The sequence below is a fragment of the Balaenoptera ricei genome, chromosome 10 (assembly GCF_028023285.1).
Source record: "Balaenoptera ricei isolate mBalRic1 chromosome 10, mBalRic1.hap2, whole genome shotgun sequence".
NCBI classification, from domain to species: domain Eukaryota; kingdom Metazoa; phylum Chordata; class Mammalia; order Artiodactyla; family Balaenopteridae; genus Balaenoptera; species Balaenoptera ricei.
In genome coordinates this window covers 52,362,795-52,379,078 of record NC_082648.1, presented here as the reverse complement: position 1 = coordinate 52,379,078, position 16,284 = coordinate 52,362,795, and the positions used below count along the sequence as shown (strand labels likewise).

General features: G+C 38.8%; 1 protein-coding gene across 1 annotated transcript; it reads left to right on the top strand.

The window, feature by feature from the left end:
• Positions 1–5,375: 5,375 nt before the first annotated feature.
• LOC132373757 (basic salivary proline-rich protein 2-like) lies at positions 5,376–6,678 on the top strand. Its single transcript, XM_059937370.1, has one exon. The coding sequence runs from the start codon at positions 5,376–5,378 to the stop codon at positions 6,081–6,083; it is 708 nt and encodes a 235-aa protein (XP_059793353.1). The 3' UTR covers positions 6,084–6,678.
• The last annotated feature ends 9,606 nt before the right edge of the window (positions 6,679–16,284 follow it).

Here is a 16,284-nt window from a genome sequence, read left to right as displayed (position 1 = left end):
CTCCATATTCCCTCTCATTTTTCCTCTATCCACCTACCAACAGTCTTATCTCCTCATTAATAAGCAATCGTTCTTCCCCTACCACCTCCTTCAAGTTTTGTGTGTGCAATTTTCTTTTCCTCTTGTGTAACTTCTCTCCTCAAAAGACATAAATGTTTGTTATTCCTGAAGAACAGTCAAAAAGGCAACCTATCGAATGGGAGAAAATATCTGCAGCTCATATTTCTGAAAAGGGGTTAATATCCAAAATATATAAAGAATTCATGTAGCTCATTAGCAAAAACAAACAATTTGATTAAAAAATGGGCAGAGAATCCAAATAGACATTTTTCCAAAGAAGACATACAGATGGCCAACAGGACATGAAAAAGTACTCAACATCACTAATTATCAGGGAAATGCAAATCAAAACCATGATGAGATATTACCCCACACCTGTTAGAGTGGTTATTATCAAAAAGATAAGAAATAAGTGTTGGCGAGGATGTAGAGAAAATGAAATCATTGTGCACTGTTCGTGGGAATGTAAACAGATGCAGCCACTACGGAAAACAGTATAGAAAAATTAAAAATAGAGCTACCAATTCCAGCAATTCCACTTCTGGGTATTTATCTCAAAGAAATGAGAACATTTACTCAAAAAGGTAATAGGAACCCCCATGTTCACTGCAGCATTATTTACAATAGCCAAGATATGGAAACTACCTAAGTCTTCATCAATGGATGAATGGATAAAGAAAATGTGGTGTATATAAATACAATGGAATATTATGCAGCCATAAAAAAGAATGAAATCTGTGACAAAATGGATGGAACTTGAGGGTATTATGCTAAGTGAAATAAGTCAGACAGAGAAAAAGAAATACCATATGATCTTACATATATGTGGAATCTAAAAAAATAAAATTAAATAACTGAATTCAGTTATTCTGGTGGTTGCCAGAGGCAAGGGGTGGGGGGTAGCCAAAACGGGTTGAAGGTGGTCAAAAGGTACAGACTTCCAGTTATAAAATAATTAAGTCATGTGGATGTAATGTACAGCACTGTGATTAAAGTTAACAATACTGTATGTTATTATTTGACAGCTGCTAAGAGCACAGATCTTAAAAGTTCTCATCACAAGAAAAAAATTGTAACTATGTGTGGTGATGGATGTTCACTAGACTTATTGTGGTGATCATTCTGCAGTATAAACATATACCAAATCATTATGTTGTACACATCAAACTAATATAAAATTATATGTCAATTATATCTCAATTAAAAAAAAAAGAACAGGCACGCGGGCTTCGCTAGTTACAGCACGAGGGCTTAGTTGCAGTATGTGGGATCTTAGTTCCCTGACCAGGGATCAAACCCGGGCCCCCTGCGTTGGGAGCGTGGTGTCTTAACCACTGGACCACCAGGGAAGTCCCATGAATCTTAATACATTTTTGTTCAAGTTCAAAGCGGTATGAAACACACATAATTGTAGTCTGTTACTCCACCAGAGAGCAATTAGAGATTATTCATTTATAACAGAAAACAGTGTTACAACTACATGTATGATCTGAACTGCCAGTGTCTGTGGATACTTTTTAGTTCCTAGTTTACTTTTCTGTGACATTTGACACTATTTGACCTTCTGAGAAACCTTGACCTTCATGATAAAACACTCTCGATTACATCATAACAGAACTAACACTCAATTGTATTTGAAACCCGGCTAAAGGCAAATGGTATATTTTCAGAAAGAGTTGTTTGAGGTGGAATAAGAAAAAAGAGCTAGGAACTTACCCTGTAAAATCAACACAAGGCTCCTATCTTGGGTTTGTTTGTTCATAACCAAATCTGTACTGTTGGGCGTCAATGGTGCAGTTTAAAAGGATCCTATCCACAAATTTAGTGCCCAGAAGTCTGTGTAGGCACAATTCCATTACATGTGCACAAAACAGCGCTTTTAAAGAAAGATAACTGCAAAATGAAAATCTAACAACAACAAAAAATAACTCTCAACTTCAGATAAAAAAGCACACTCTATTCCATGTAAAACTAATATTTCTCTTAAACAAATTCAGAAAACACCTCAACGTATTACAGCAGATAATACAAGGCTAAAAGGTAAGCCAGCCAGAGTATCACTGAATATCAACCACAATTGTAATGCTCATCTCCAAGACTCCAATTCCACTTTTAGAATGACTACTAGAGACAACAAACATCAAGACATCTAAATTACAAGATCTATTCTAAGTGTTCCGTACTTCCCTCCCCTCAGCTCTTTCACCCACTTTTTCTTCTGCCAGGTCTCAAAGGTAACCTAGGTCACTAATGCTTTTCTCACCTGCCCACATTTTGATTCTTAGGCACTTCATGTTCTGCCTTTTCTAAATGCATCGACCTTCGGGGCAGTGACCTAGCTATACAATTATTCTGCTTTCCCCATGGTGCCTAACAGCAATATCCTAACAAAAACATTTAGTGAATTGTGTTAGACAATCATTCAAGTGATTTTAATATTTTTGCCTGTATTATCTAGATATCAGTGGCACCAATGACTTTTTAGATTTTACGACAATGGCCATAATTGTCCTCTTGGGTATTACCGATCTGGCCTAATTCACTTTTGAAGGTGACTGTCCTATTTTCCTTTTGTTGCAGAAATTATAGAAGGAGTGTTCAGTGGGGGAAGTAGTACCTCTCCTGTCAGTTCCCCCCCACCCCACCCCCACTATGGAGGAGGTGGGATGTGACATACGAGAGGGAGAAAGGATGGGTAGCCATGAAGAAATCCCAGCCTTCCTGGCACCTAGTTCCCATACACTGAAGAGCCTCTCTCTGCTGTCAGGCTCCTCAGGCAAGAATTCTTTGGGGCCACTCCACAGACACAATGTCTTGAGTACACCCTGGCCCACCTACCAAAAGGCAACTGTATGTTTAAACAGCTTATAAACAAAAGCTTTTGTATATAAGATTAACAATCAGGAATTCTGACTTTGGGGCATGAAGCCAAACAAACTGCTTCCCAAGAATCTTCTCCAGGTGTCCCATATACAAAATTAACATCTACATTTCCAATAATTGAGGATGACATTTATTAAAACGTTATTACCATAACTCAGCTTTCCTTTGGTCTGGTACTTATTGAGGACACCCAAACACTGCCTTATTCTTTCCCATCCGTGGCTTTTTGCTAATACAAATTACTTAAATGCTTGACAACTGATCAACAAAAAAGTCAATTGTGCCAAGTAAATGTCAAAAACATCAAGATTGGAAAGTTGCACTTTTGATAAGGCAAATTCATCTTGTAGGAAACTGTCAACAGTAAAAATGTTCAGTAGGTAATTTTCATCGGTGTGTACAGAAATGTAAAAGTGAAATGCAAAAGTGAAAGGCTCATTTTTAATACTGGAGATTAGAGCAGAAATATAACTATGGTACTAAAAACAAGTTGGCTGAGAGGGCAGTATTTTCTCTTGTAATTTAGCAAACAAGAAAAACATATAGAAGTACCTTTATATCCAACAACTGAAAATGTTCCTTCTATGTGGGCAACATACAGTTCTGGATGAAGTTTACTTTAAAAGCAGAAGATAAACTGTGAATACTTTATCTGTATACTTCAGCTTCCTATCTGCTGATCCATTAAAGTTCAATAAATTACTGGCAGAATCTGTAATACTTTTGGGCACAAATTAACAACTGCTGATCCCCTATAAAATGTTAAATAGTGGGAAAGATGACCTGTCGGATGAGGATTAGCATGGCTGGCTGAATGGAGTATTTTGGAAAATGAAAATTATTATACTACAATTAGAATTTTATTAGTTTCTCCATAAATCAAGATTTGACGTAGCACCCAAAGATTTTCATCATTTAAAAGAACTGGCACTTAATAAAGTCCTGAATTTTCTTTGCTATCAAGAAAGCAAACTCCAAGAGCCAACTCTCAAATATTTTATGCATTTTAAGATTCAACATAAGGTTCTATACTGTCCTTCCCACAATGAGGCAGCTCCATCCAGATGAGATCAGATTGAGCAAGGTTCTCTCTCAAAGCTAAACCAAACCAAATCAAGGCATACTTATTAGATAACTTTTGAATTACGAAAGCATCAAACTCCTCCTGAAGGGGACAAAAAGGATTCGGCTGGCTTTAGTTTTTTCTCCTTATATGTGCCTTTTTCTTAGTAAAGAATTGCCTTCGTTTTTTTCAATTATGCATCAAAAATTAAAACACAGAATGTTTGTGATTACATCACAAAGCTAATTATTCTGCACAAATCAAAACCGGATCAGTTTTCTAAGAAAAGTACTAAAATTTACCACCAATTTCTCTCAGTGAAATTAAAATTTTAGAAATACAATCATCTTTTCCACGCAGACTTCAGGGTATTTAAAATATCGAGTAATTTCATTAGTTTTCCAAACTACATTTTCTTTATAAAAATTGGATCATCCTGCTTGGAGTAGTGGTCCCTCACAAATCAAAATGGGCAATCTTAGATTTTAAACTCAAAGTATCCAGAAACCACACTTCTAGCTCCTACCTAGATCCTTTCCTCCCACACTGAAATGGAATGATATAAGTGATTATGAGAATCAAAAGCCAAAAAATCCCACCACACCGGCAGAATTTGAGCCCCCAAAGTTAAACTAAAAAGAAAGGGGAAAAAAAGCACAGCACACTGTAAAGAGAATTTATTTGCCTCATACATTAAAAAGTCTCAATAGTGCATTTAACTATAAATTCAATCTTCTTATTCAAGGAGTTGCAAACAAAGTTTAAACAGAAACTTTTAATTGCTTTGGGTTTACATTTTAAAAGCTCTTAGATTTACCGAGAGAACGTATCAAAAAAACAGATTTGAACTGTTAAGGCATAAACTTTATAATTAATGGGTCTACTATTCCGCCCCTAATGCCAGTTCTGCACAAGATACCTCACACCACTCCGACCCACAGATAAAGAATGAAGTAAAACAGGTACAAACTAAATCTTGCATAAACTACTGAAAGAAGCGGTAAAATTATTTAGGGTGGAAAAGTTATGTCAATCTCTCTCGCAATTTCATTCCTTCCTTTTCGAGCAAACAGCGACTCCAAAGACTTAGGTCTTCCCCAGCTTTACACACGTCCCCGTCCACCCCTCTCCCCGCAGTCCCTTCCTCCCTCCGGGAAAATGTACAACTAACGGTTTCCGTGGTGGCCGGCCCTGCCGGGGCTCGGCGGGCTGCCCCCGCGCCCCGGAAAACAAAGGGGATTCCCAGCCATTGTCCTCCGCGGCGCTGAGCATCACCAGCACTAGCAAGGCAGTAGCTTGCGCAGTTATCTCCACAGCGGGCAATGTCACAACCCGACCAACAGCACAAACTACTACCTCAGCCAGGGCCATGGTGTCAGGGAGGCACCGGACCACGCTGAGGCGAGCGAGGCGGCTCCGGCGCTCCTTCGTCCATCCTCAGCCGCCGACGTCGGCCCGGCGCCCCTGCCCTTCCCCGCCGCGCCCGCAGACCCCGCCCAGCGCCGAGCCGCTCGGCCGCACCAGGCGCGCCCCGGGAGCTCCGGGCATCACAGCGGCGCCGGCGCCCGGGGGAGGCCGGGCCGGCGTCCTCTACGTAACCGACAGCTCTGGAAAGAGAAAAGGTGCGGAGGGGTCCTGGCGGAGGCAGCCGCTCCCTCCGCCGCCCCGAGGGGACGCCGTCCCCCGGGCCACTCGAAAGCATGAAATGGGCGGCAAAAGCGCAGCAGACGCCTACGGGACCCGGACGGTCCCCGAGAGGCAGCAAGCAGCGCTCCCGCGCTTCGCCCGTCGCGCTCCCGCCACGTCTCCGGGCTGTGCCGCCCGCTCCCCTCCCTGCGGTGGGGGCTGGGCGGCGGCTGGGCCCCCACCGTTGCCGCGCTCCCCACACCCGCGCGAGGCCGGCTCTCCGCCCGGAACGCCGGGGCGCTTCCCGCAGAGGCGACACCGACTCCGGCGCCGCAACCAGAAACCACGGCACAGCCCAGAAGTCCCCAGGCCACCCGCTCCCCAGCACCCTTCGGGGAAATCTCGTGCACCTCTGCAGGAGGCGAGAATAAAACAAACAAAAACCCCGTAAAACTGAAACCGGGCCGGGCGGCGGCATGGGTGGCAGTGGCAGTGGCAGCGGTAGCAGCCCGGCGAGCGCGGACACACGCCCCGTCTCGCGCTCCGCTGCTCCAGTGAGTCCGGACGAACCATAGAGATCACTTAAGGAGGCTCGCGCGCTACTCCCCACCACGTGACCGCCCCGCCAGGCCGCCCCCCGCGCCGCCATCTTACATCCGGGACCGAGGCGGCGTCCCTTTTCCCCGACTTGGCAAAACTTCGACGTGTCACTAGAAATCAGCCCCTAAAGGGGGGGACCCCGATTCCACGTCACCAAAGTGCTGAGGCCGTGGGCCATGCCCCCCAATCCGCTTTACGGGGCAAAGTGGAGCCCCTAACTTCTCTCGGTTTTTGCCCGCAAAGAAAATGGCGGCACTTACCGCCGTCTAAGTGGACACGTTGTCTTCTGGCCGGGGTTTAAAGTTTCTGGCACCTCCTTTCGCATCCGGCAAGGACACCGCCACATGCGCTCCACCCCGCGGCGTGGCCGCCGTGCTACATTACGCAGAAAACCGGCGGGAAAGCTGCTGCACCGCTTACTTTAATGCGCAGGCTCCTGGGACTTGTGGGTGGTTTTTTTTTTTTTTTTTTTTTTTTTAAAGGCCAAGTTTGGGAAAAGGCTGGCTGCCGTGAGCCCCATCTGCTTTGGGGCCAGGCAAGTTACTCTTTGTCTCCCATTTTGAGACTTTCTGTGAAGTTAACAAATCATTGTGAAGAAAAAGTAAGCAGGGGTTGCCAGTAAAGATACGGAACGTCTAGTTAAATTCAAATTTCAGATAAACGAATAGTTTTTTAGTATATGTATGTCCCATATACAAAAAAAAAATTGTTTATTTGAACTTCAAATTAAACTGGCGTCCTATATTTTTTTATCTGCTAAATCTGGCAATACTGTTAGTCATCACGCTCCTGAAAATCCAGACCACATAACAAAAGTAAGGAATGGAGGAACTGAAGTGTGTGTTCAGATTTGGAACTGACTCTGCGCGGAGACTTCGATCCCTTCACGAAGGCCAGAGGGCTGAGGTCCAGACTCCAAACTACGCACAAGGGACGTCCATGTGCTTTTTGGACAAGCAGGTTTTCTCTTCCTTTAAACCAGCACAATCTAATTTTGATAACATCCTCTCAGCCAAAGAATCTCATGCAAATTAAAGATTACGTAACACTGGGTTTTCATTTCTATTCTGTATAGTATTGGTGATGGGACACAATTTCTTGAACAAATTTTCATATTAAAAAGCATCCTGCCTGACATGTTTCAAAACAAAATTTGTAATATGCAAATTAAGAAAATAAAATATACTTGGTTTATTTGGGTTTTTTTGGCTGTGCCACTTGGCTTGTGGGATCTTAGTTCCCTGACCAGGGATGGAACCCAGGCCCTTGGCCGTGAAAATACAGAGTGTAACCACTGGACCATCAGGGAATTCATTAAAATATACTTGGGTATGCCCACTAACTGACCGATCTCAATGTCACGCTTGTACGCATTTCAAAGCAACTGCTAAAGGTAGTTTGCCTGCGATGTTCAATCGGAACTACTTCCAATTAACAATATGTATTTTTGTATATATTGAACATACTTGCAATTAAGTGCCTTACTTGACAAAGTTGACAAAATTGACTGCATCACAGTGATGCTTACCACAAAGTCTGTAGAAACTTCACTAATAGTTTCATTATGATTCACACCACCTTGTTCCCATAAGCAATGATTGGGTTGCCATGGCCGTCATCCCCCACTGCTCATTCACTGTACACTGGACCACATTATCCTCCACCATAGCAAATGTCATTTGTCATGATGGTCCAGATATTCAAATGGTCGGTCATCAGTTATTTGGTCTACAGTATACAGATACATTAGAGCAATAAAATTTCCAAATAAATTTAGTCATTACACTAATTGTATCAGATTCCTTTCCACAATTAACCTGTTTTTGAGTGTTGACACCAATGTACTCATCATCCAGACACAATGTGCTGTTATCAACTCTTTCTTTTCCTCCACCCATAATATCCAGAATCTAATCATCCTTTCCTTTCCTAATGTGAGCATGCTCACCTTATCAATCCTTCACCATGACCTCACAGCAGAAAAACTGCAACAGCTTCCTACCTTAGCTCTCCCTACTCTATATTCCTTCCACTTTATCCTGCTTATAACTGCAAGTTTATCTTCCTTAGTTTCATAATATACTCCTAAAAATAATCACTCCAAACTCCTGCCACCTCAAATCTAAATTACTCTGCTTGGCTTTCAAGGAATTTCATGAACGGGCCTCAATCCCTTACCGTCAACCTTGTTTCACACAACACATCGAAATGTACTCTCTCAGTTTCCTCATATCTGAGAGATATGCCTTGCTCACGTTATTTGTCTTTACCTGAAATACCCTCCAATATCCTTTGGACCCAACTAGCTATCAGCACCTGGAAGCCCCCAATGACTTATGTCCATACAGCAAGGATACAGTTATGAATATACACATAGTAGGTTCTCAGTATGCTGTGGTTGTCCAGTAAAAGGCAAAAAACTGATCTCTCTGTGAGAAGGTATGGGTTTTCTGACCATTTCTTGAATGACGTGAGCCAAAATTTTTGTTTGTTTGTTTTATGTAACATCTACCAGTTACCGTGTGCCCTGGGACAGTTCTTCACAACACTTCTTTTTAAAATCCTAATAAACAACTCTATGAGTTAAACACTACTATGAACTCTATGTTACAGATGAGGAAGCCAAATCAGATTAATTAACCCGAGGTCACACATCAAGTAAGTAACAGTGCTGAAATTTGAATCTAGGAAGTCTAGCCCCAAACTCTGGGCTCTTAACCACTAAGCTATTGGTTATAATATAACCTCTTATAACAAACTACAAATCAGTAAGATGTCTTAAACTCTCTTGGACCAAATAAAAACCCAGTGTATGGGGCTTCCCTGGTGGCGCAGTGGTTGAGAATCTGCCTGCCAATGCAGGGGACACGGGTTCGAGCCCTGGTCTGGGAAGATCCCATGTGCCGCGGAGCAACTGCGCCCGTGAGCCACAACTACTGAGCCTGCGCGTCTGGAACCTGTGCTCCGCAACAAGAGAGGCCGCGATAGTGAGAGGCCCGCGCACTGCAATGAAGAGTGGCCCCCGCTTTCCACAACTAGAGAAAGCCCTCGCACAGAAACGAAGACCCAACACAGCCATAAAAATAAATAAGTTTTTGAAAAAACCCAGTGCAGCTCTGGAGGTCCCAGTCATTAGACAAATCTTTTTTTCACAGTACTTCATAGTTCTCTGTTAGGTTCAAGTGTTTTTGTCCCAATTCCTATTCATAGAAATAGTAATTGTCTAAAAAGCATTTTCAATTTACTTCAGTAAGGCTTGGATTTTAATGAAGTGCGGATCATTTTTGTAAAACGTGAATCTAGCATGGTGTAGAAAAAACTGCTTTTGAAATAAGAGATGCTTATTCACGGACTTCAGCTATGTGACTCTAAGTAAGTCACTTCACCCGCTAAACCTTGACTTCCTCCTCTATAAAATGAGTAAAATTAATACCTTCCTTGCAGGAACTGCTGTGAGAATTAAAAGGAATAATATAGGCAAAGCCCTGGCTGACACATACTAGGTCCTCCAGAAATGATGATTAAAATTAGAAGTTAGAAAAATTACTATAACTACACTTGACTTCTGTAAATACTATGGAGGAATCTTTCAGTATCATTTATTACACAAGCCAGGTTTCCAAGAAGGAAATTTTAAAACAAACTATTTGTCTTTGAGAGGTGGAGGGATGGTCTGTCATTGCTATAGGTAGGCAGTTTCAAGCCTCACTAAATTAAAAATAAATAGGAGGGCTTCCCTGGTGGTGCAGTGGTTGAGGATCCACCTGCCAATGCAGGGGACACGGGTTCAAGCCCTGGTCCAGGAAGATCCCACATGCCGCAGAGCAATGAAGCCCATGCGCCACAACTGCTGAGCCTGCGCTCTAGAGCCCGCGAGCCACAACTACTGAGTCCCCGTGCCACAACTACTGAAGCCTGCATGCCTAGAGCCTGTGCTCTGCAGCAAGAGAAGCCACCGCAATGAGAAGCCCACGCACCGCAACAAAGAGTAGCCCCCGCTCTCCACAACTAGAGAAAGCCAGTGCACAGCAACGAAGACCCAACACAGCCAAAAATAAATAAATAAATTTTAAAAAAATAATAAACAAATAAATAGGAGTGCTCATAAAACAAAAGAGATAATTAAGAGAGTCTAATCCAGATGAGGATTATGTTCTTTACTTGACCTAAAATTTTAACACAGTTATAAACCTTCTTTCTTTCTAAACTGCTGAGAGATACTTCATAATGTCCTTCTGACTGTATATTTTTTTTCATTTTATATATTAATAGTTTCAACAAAGGTCTCAAAAACACATCTCCATTATTATATTTTATGAAAGTTTTTCCAAGTTCATACAAATGTTTGAATCACTTATGAAGTCTTTAAACAGAGGCAATGACATGGGATGTCACTGAAGTGTTGAACCTCATGGGGATGAGGATGTAAACAAAGTATATGAAAGAAAAAAAATGAAAAATTTATCAGATCTGAAAGTAAATTCTCAAAGTGGTTATGACTTTAAGTTATACTGAGAAAACTAGTACTGCTAGAACATAATTAAAAACCTAGAATCATGCTGAGTGGTAACTGTAAAGCAAATTAAGGATCTATGTAATCACAGAACATAATTAAAAACCTAGAATCATGCTGAGTGGTAACTGTAAAGCAAATTAAGGATCTATGTAATCACAGCCACATCTATGCAGTTTTTGCGAAAAATCTATCCTAGGCCACAAAGAAAATTTGGGTTTGAAGCCAAGAGACTTTCATGATTATAATACATAACTGATACATCTCAACAACATAAAAATTGCAAGGAGGAAGTGTAACAACAGCAGTATTACTTTCAAGAACTGTGTTGGGAACTAAAAAAGAATCTCACAAAATTAGATAAATATATCCAGTCTGACATAAACACCATATGGTAACTGCCTTAAGAGACAGGAGTTGTATGTTATGTGTTAAAATTATGACACAGAGGTAGTAAAAGCTGGAAAGCAAATGCAATTTGCACAGTTGGGTCTGAAGTCTAATCTTTTATTTTTCTAGATAAAAAGAATAAGATTGCAATATTATAGCTTTGGATTTTTTCTCCATCTACTAAAACTTCATGGAAAGGAGCAGTTGGTATTATATTGCAATAGTTTCCCACAATGGTGGCATGGTTTAGCAGATCTTCCCTGGTGGCACTATTTATTGAATGTTTAAAGTGAAATTTAATATAACCACATTTGCAGCAACTGAAACTGATCTCAAAATTCAAGGGTACAATAATTTTCTTTTTTCTGAGGGGCTAGAATCAATCCCACAGTGTGATTAAGAATGTTTCAACTGACCTCTATATCATTATAAGCATCAACCATATGGATACCAAATACACCCAAGAAAGACTTGAAGATGAGTACTATAACATTCCAGGTCTTCTATCAAAGAATACTGCTTTCAACAGAAAAATAGAAACAGCTGAAATACATGGGCAATATGCTGCTTCTAAGTCCTCCTTGAAAGTAGGCACCATGCAAATATTATAAATCAACAAATAATATTTAGATAACATATAAAATAGTTCAAAGTATCTGCCTCCAAAAACAAATAAAAAGACCTCCCCCCAAAAAGACAAAAAAACCCCAAAAACTCATGAATGAGTTTAAAGACTCCCTTTTGAGAAAAGTGGTATGATCTCTCTATTTACATAAAAGACATGATTGTTCCAAGTTTAGCTGCTGAATTCAACACATGTATAGCAATCTCATTTTGTGAGCATCCTGGCTGCCGAATCTTGTAGATTCAGAAAGATAGTAGGAGCTATAGCCACATATTACTTTAACTTGTTCAGCTATTTTGAAATGGCAGGGGGACTCCACCTTTGCAAAAAAGCAACAGTGGCCAAAGTAGAAGGTATTTCCAGAATCTCATTTAATAGAAAGGCAGTTGGCAGTGGCTCTACCACTAATAGCTCTGTTTCTTCTGAACAGATATAGGTGAAATTAGAAGAAAACCTGGAAGAAAAGAGGCAGAGAATGAAAGAGAAATGAAAGGAGAAAAAGAGAAACTAGGGGAATGTGTAAGAAAGGAAATAAGGTAAACATACAATTTAAAAAAGGAGAAAAGGGGAGAAAAATATATAGTCAAAGATCTCAATTAATAGTACAGTAATAAATTTATCAAACAACTACCCCAAGAATGTCATTACCAAATCAACTCAAAATTCAAACTATGTATTGTTTTCTCTAAAGAATGAGTGAGTAACTCATTATCATCTGTTTTAGAGATAAGAAAACAGAGTCTTTGAAAAGTTAACAGGCTTGAAACTAAGTAAGAGGCAGAGCCTCAGCTCCTCACTGCCTCACAATTCGTCAGGATTACTAAGAGTTGTTTATATTCACAAAAGGATCACAACATGCTCCTTTAAAGAGAGCCAACACTGCTAGGCATTCAAAATTACTAGATTTGTAAGAAATTGATATTTATCTAAATCCTCTGAAATAGTTTTTATATAAGACAGACATTATAACTTTCTTTCCCAATCTATAAAAACTCTTCATTCAAACTGAAAGCACTACTCTACTTAGCAGAGGTTTTAAAAAAATTTAGTTCAAGTGATTTTGAAGCATTAAAAACTGCTTTCCCATAGTATATAAATTGGTAACACACCAGGCGGTATGAACTCCTGGTTCTTCTCACAAATGGTTAAAAAAAAAAAAAAAGCAAAATTCACTCTAATAATGTAGATAAATACAACCCTGCAACACTAAGCAGAGTAAAATGTGGTACTTTACACAAGATGAGCATATCTGCCCCAAAGGCCAAACCTGATAAGCAGAAATCTAAAGAACATACTAGGCTGCTGCTGGCAATGCTTTCATGAGACCATTTTTGTCTACATTTGTGGTAGTTTTCCGTTAAAAAAAAAAAAGGTAATCAACAATATTCTCGGGCTGGACATAGATTAATTCTCCAAAGGCTTCTAAATCTCCACGATTAATTTCTATAGCAATCACAGGTACTGTGAATCACAAGAACTGTGCCTTGGCTAGCCAGCTGTCACATCACCTACAGCAGACTCTTGAGGATTTGGTTGCCCGTCTGAATTATTCTACATTTGAGAAGAATGTATTAGTCATTATATAATAACTACACTGTCATTCATTAACACAGTTAACAATGATAACCTCATTAATACAAAGAGTTGACTCTTTGGCGCAATGGTTACCTAGGACTAGAGGTACCAAATTGTGATGATGAACAAAATACTCTAAGGTTACAATGAGAAAGGACAACCTAGTTATTGGCCTGCTACAGAATTAAATTAAGTGAATGTTATTCATCACAGTAAAATATATGTGCTGAATTGTTCATCTCTTCCTTCTGGTACTACATATAATTTAAGGAATATAGCAAGAGATGAATTAATAATCACACAGGGGAAAAACAGGTAAGAAACAACATAGCTGTTAATAAAATTTAAAGTGAAAGCAAGTGAAAAGTGGGTCTCTCTAAGCCAGACTTTTATGCACCTAACAGGCTTCTCAGAAATGAATGTTACTCACAAAAGTATACAGTAAAACTAACAAAACTTTAACACTAGTTTTTATAAAGAAATACTAAATAAGAAACTACAAAATGACCTTTTCCTTTTTGGCATTATAGGAAACTAAAAAGTAAGTTATTCAAGTTGAAAATTAGTTTGTTTCCTTTTTAATGGAAAAAATAGCCAGAAAAGGACCTTAATCCAATTGTTGGCATACGCCAGTTGTCCAGCAATCCATATAAGACAGGCACTGTCAGGGACAAAAGATGATTATGTGAGGCTTAAAACTCATTGTATTTATAATATGTATCCCAAAGGACATTATTACTACTGTTTCAAGGACCAGTCATAGTCTCAAATGTGCTATATAATGATCTTAGCTTTGGGAGCTTCCTTTTTGAATCTCCTAGCATCTATCAATAGTAATCTCACACAGCCCAGTTCTTCTAGTAACTAAAGAAGGCAATTCATACCAACAAGACAAGGGCAATGTGTTAACCTCCCCAGGGATCAGGATATTTTAGAAAATGCAGCCTTAACTCAAGGGAATGAATTGCTAGTAGTGATTCCTGGGGGTGGCAGGAGATATTCTGGGAGGAAAAACCTGTCAAGTTATACCACAAGGTGGGCAGCCCACTTTGCTTGTCACTAAGACTGGGATGATTACCATACTATATGGTATTTACAAATTCACCATATTTATGCCTTTTTTTTTTCTGTAGGGCATGGTCCTAGTATTGAAAACTAATACAATGTTAGCTAAAACTACTCAGTTTATATAAGTATATGCTGCATACCCTTGACTCACATTTAACTTTCACTGGAGAATAATTATTCTGATTGCAATTGATCTGTTATTTCTCAAGAACAGACATAATTTTTACTTCATGTAAATTCATGGCAATATTTTTAACGTGTTACTGAATTGGAACACTACCCTTCTTATTCAATTTCAACACTTTATCAGTGATATGCAGATTTTTCTAATTCCCAGTTTAACATATCCAAATACAGAAAATAAACTAAATACACAGATTGAATTTTTTTTTTCACAACTTTAAGGAAATGCTGAAGATAGTATCTAGGAAATGCCATATCTTACCTTAATTTTAGGTGAAATTATAAAATAGAAATTCATTAATTAGTGTAAAGAAAAATAATATCCCCTCAAAAAAAATGACCTTAACACATGTTTACAGATACTAGTGCAAATTAAATACACAATTACAACAGCCTCAAAATTGTATCTAATTCATTACTCAATTCTAATATCCTCTTGTAGTTTTATACTTATTCTAGAGAGGCTGAAATTTATAAATTCTATTAAAATCAAAGGCCTTCCAGAACACTAAAATAATACTAAGACCATTGTAATTTCTTACGAATAATCATTTTTAAACATCTTTGAGTCTTCACATAAATAATTATGAAAATTTAACTCAGAAGAAAAATATAATACCATAATCCATTAAAGAAAAAATACAGTGAGCTAGGCCAGTTTTTTAAGAAATAATTAAGTTAGTGTATTCAAGAGCACTTTTCTTCTTCACTAAGATAGGAAAGTGAAACAAAATTAGCATTTTACTCCATGACAGAAAGTTTACTGTACTTCTAAATGCTTCACGTCTCTAAAAATACACTTCTCATTGTTTTAGAATACACACATATTTTATATTTGTGGTTTAGCATAGTTATTTTCTTCTTGAGAATATATTACAAAATGAAGCACTCAAATGAACAAAACCTCACAGCAAAATTTTAGGAAATCTAAAATTATCTTGCCTGGGTCATATTTCAAAGACAGTGATCAATGTTGTTAGTCAGTGGGGAAAAAAAAATCAGTAGAAATATAAAATAGTCTTTAAAATCCAGACAGCAAATATAAAAAGAGACAGACTTAAGTGAAATCTGGGAAAGATATTTAAAGAAATGAGGTATGATGGAGTCATAGTGCTACAATTTACCTCAATATATTCAGTTTTAATAATAACCTATACTTCAAAGTTGCAATATCAGCAAATCATAAACTATCTGCTGCTGTGTTCTCATGACCTTTCTGGTCAGATGTTTAATAGTCATTAGTAAATACATTTAAAATAAGCATTAAGCTAAATGCATGATCATACGGTAAGCATATCTGCCACTTAAGAAGGCAAATTATAATTTAAAATGTAAGCAATTTTGTATTAATAATAAATACAGTTTCAAGCATTTAACATTATCAATATTTTAAAAATTTAAATAATAAATGCAACTATTTTATACAGAACTTTACCATTTATTATACACACAAGTATATCAGTTCCCTTTGTTTACAAAGGCTGGTTATAGACAATATGGAATGTTACAGTACCATCTTGCATAAAATTTTAGTACAATTTTGTACTAGAAAAAGGGCACAAAAACACCAGCCTAATAAATCTGACTAAATGAAATATCTTTTCTTTCTTTTTAAAAAGTACATCATTAACACATACACCACAAACTGTACATAAGCTTACTTTTAAATCACCAACTGAAGATATGGTAGCAGGTATG

What these genes read in the sequence shown, in the direction of transcription:
- LOC132373757 (XM_059937370.1), top strand. Translation starts at nt 5,376, where the DNA reads ATGGTGTCAGGGAGGCACCGGACCACGCTGAGGCGAGCGAGGCGGCTC.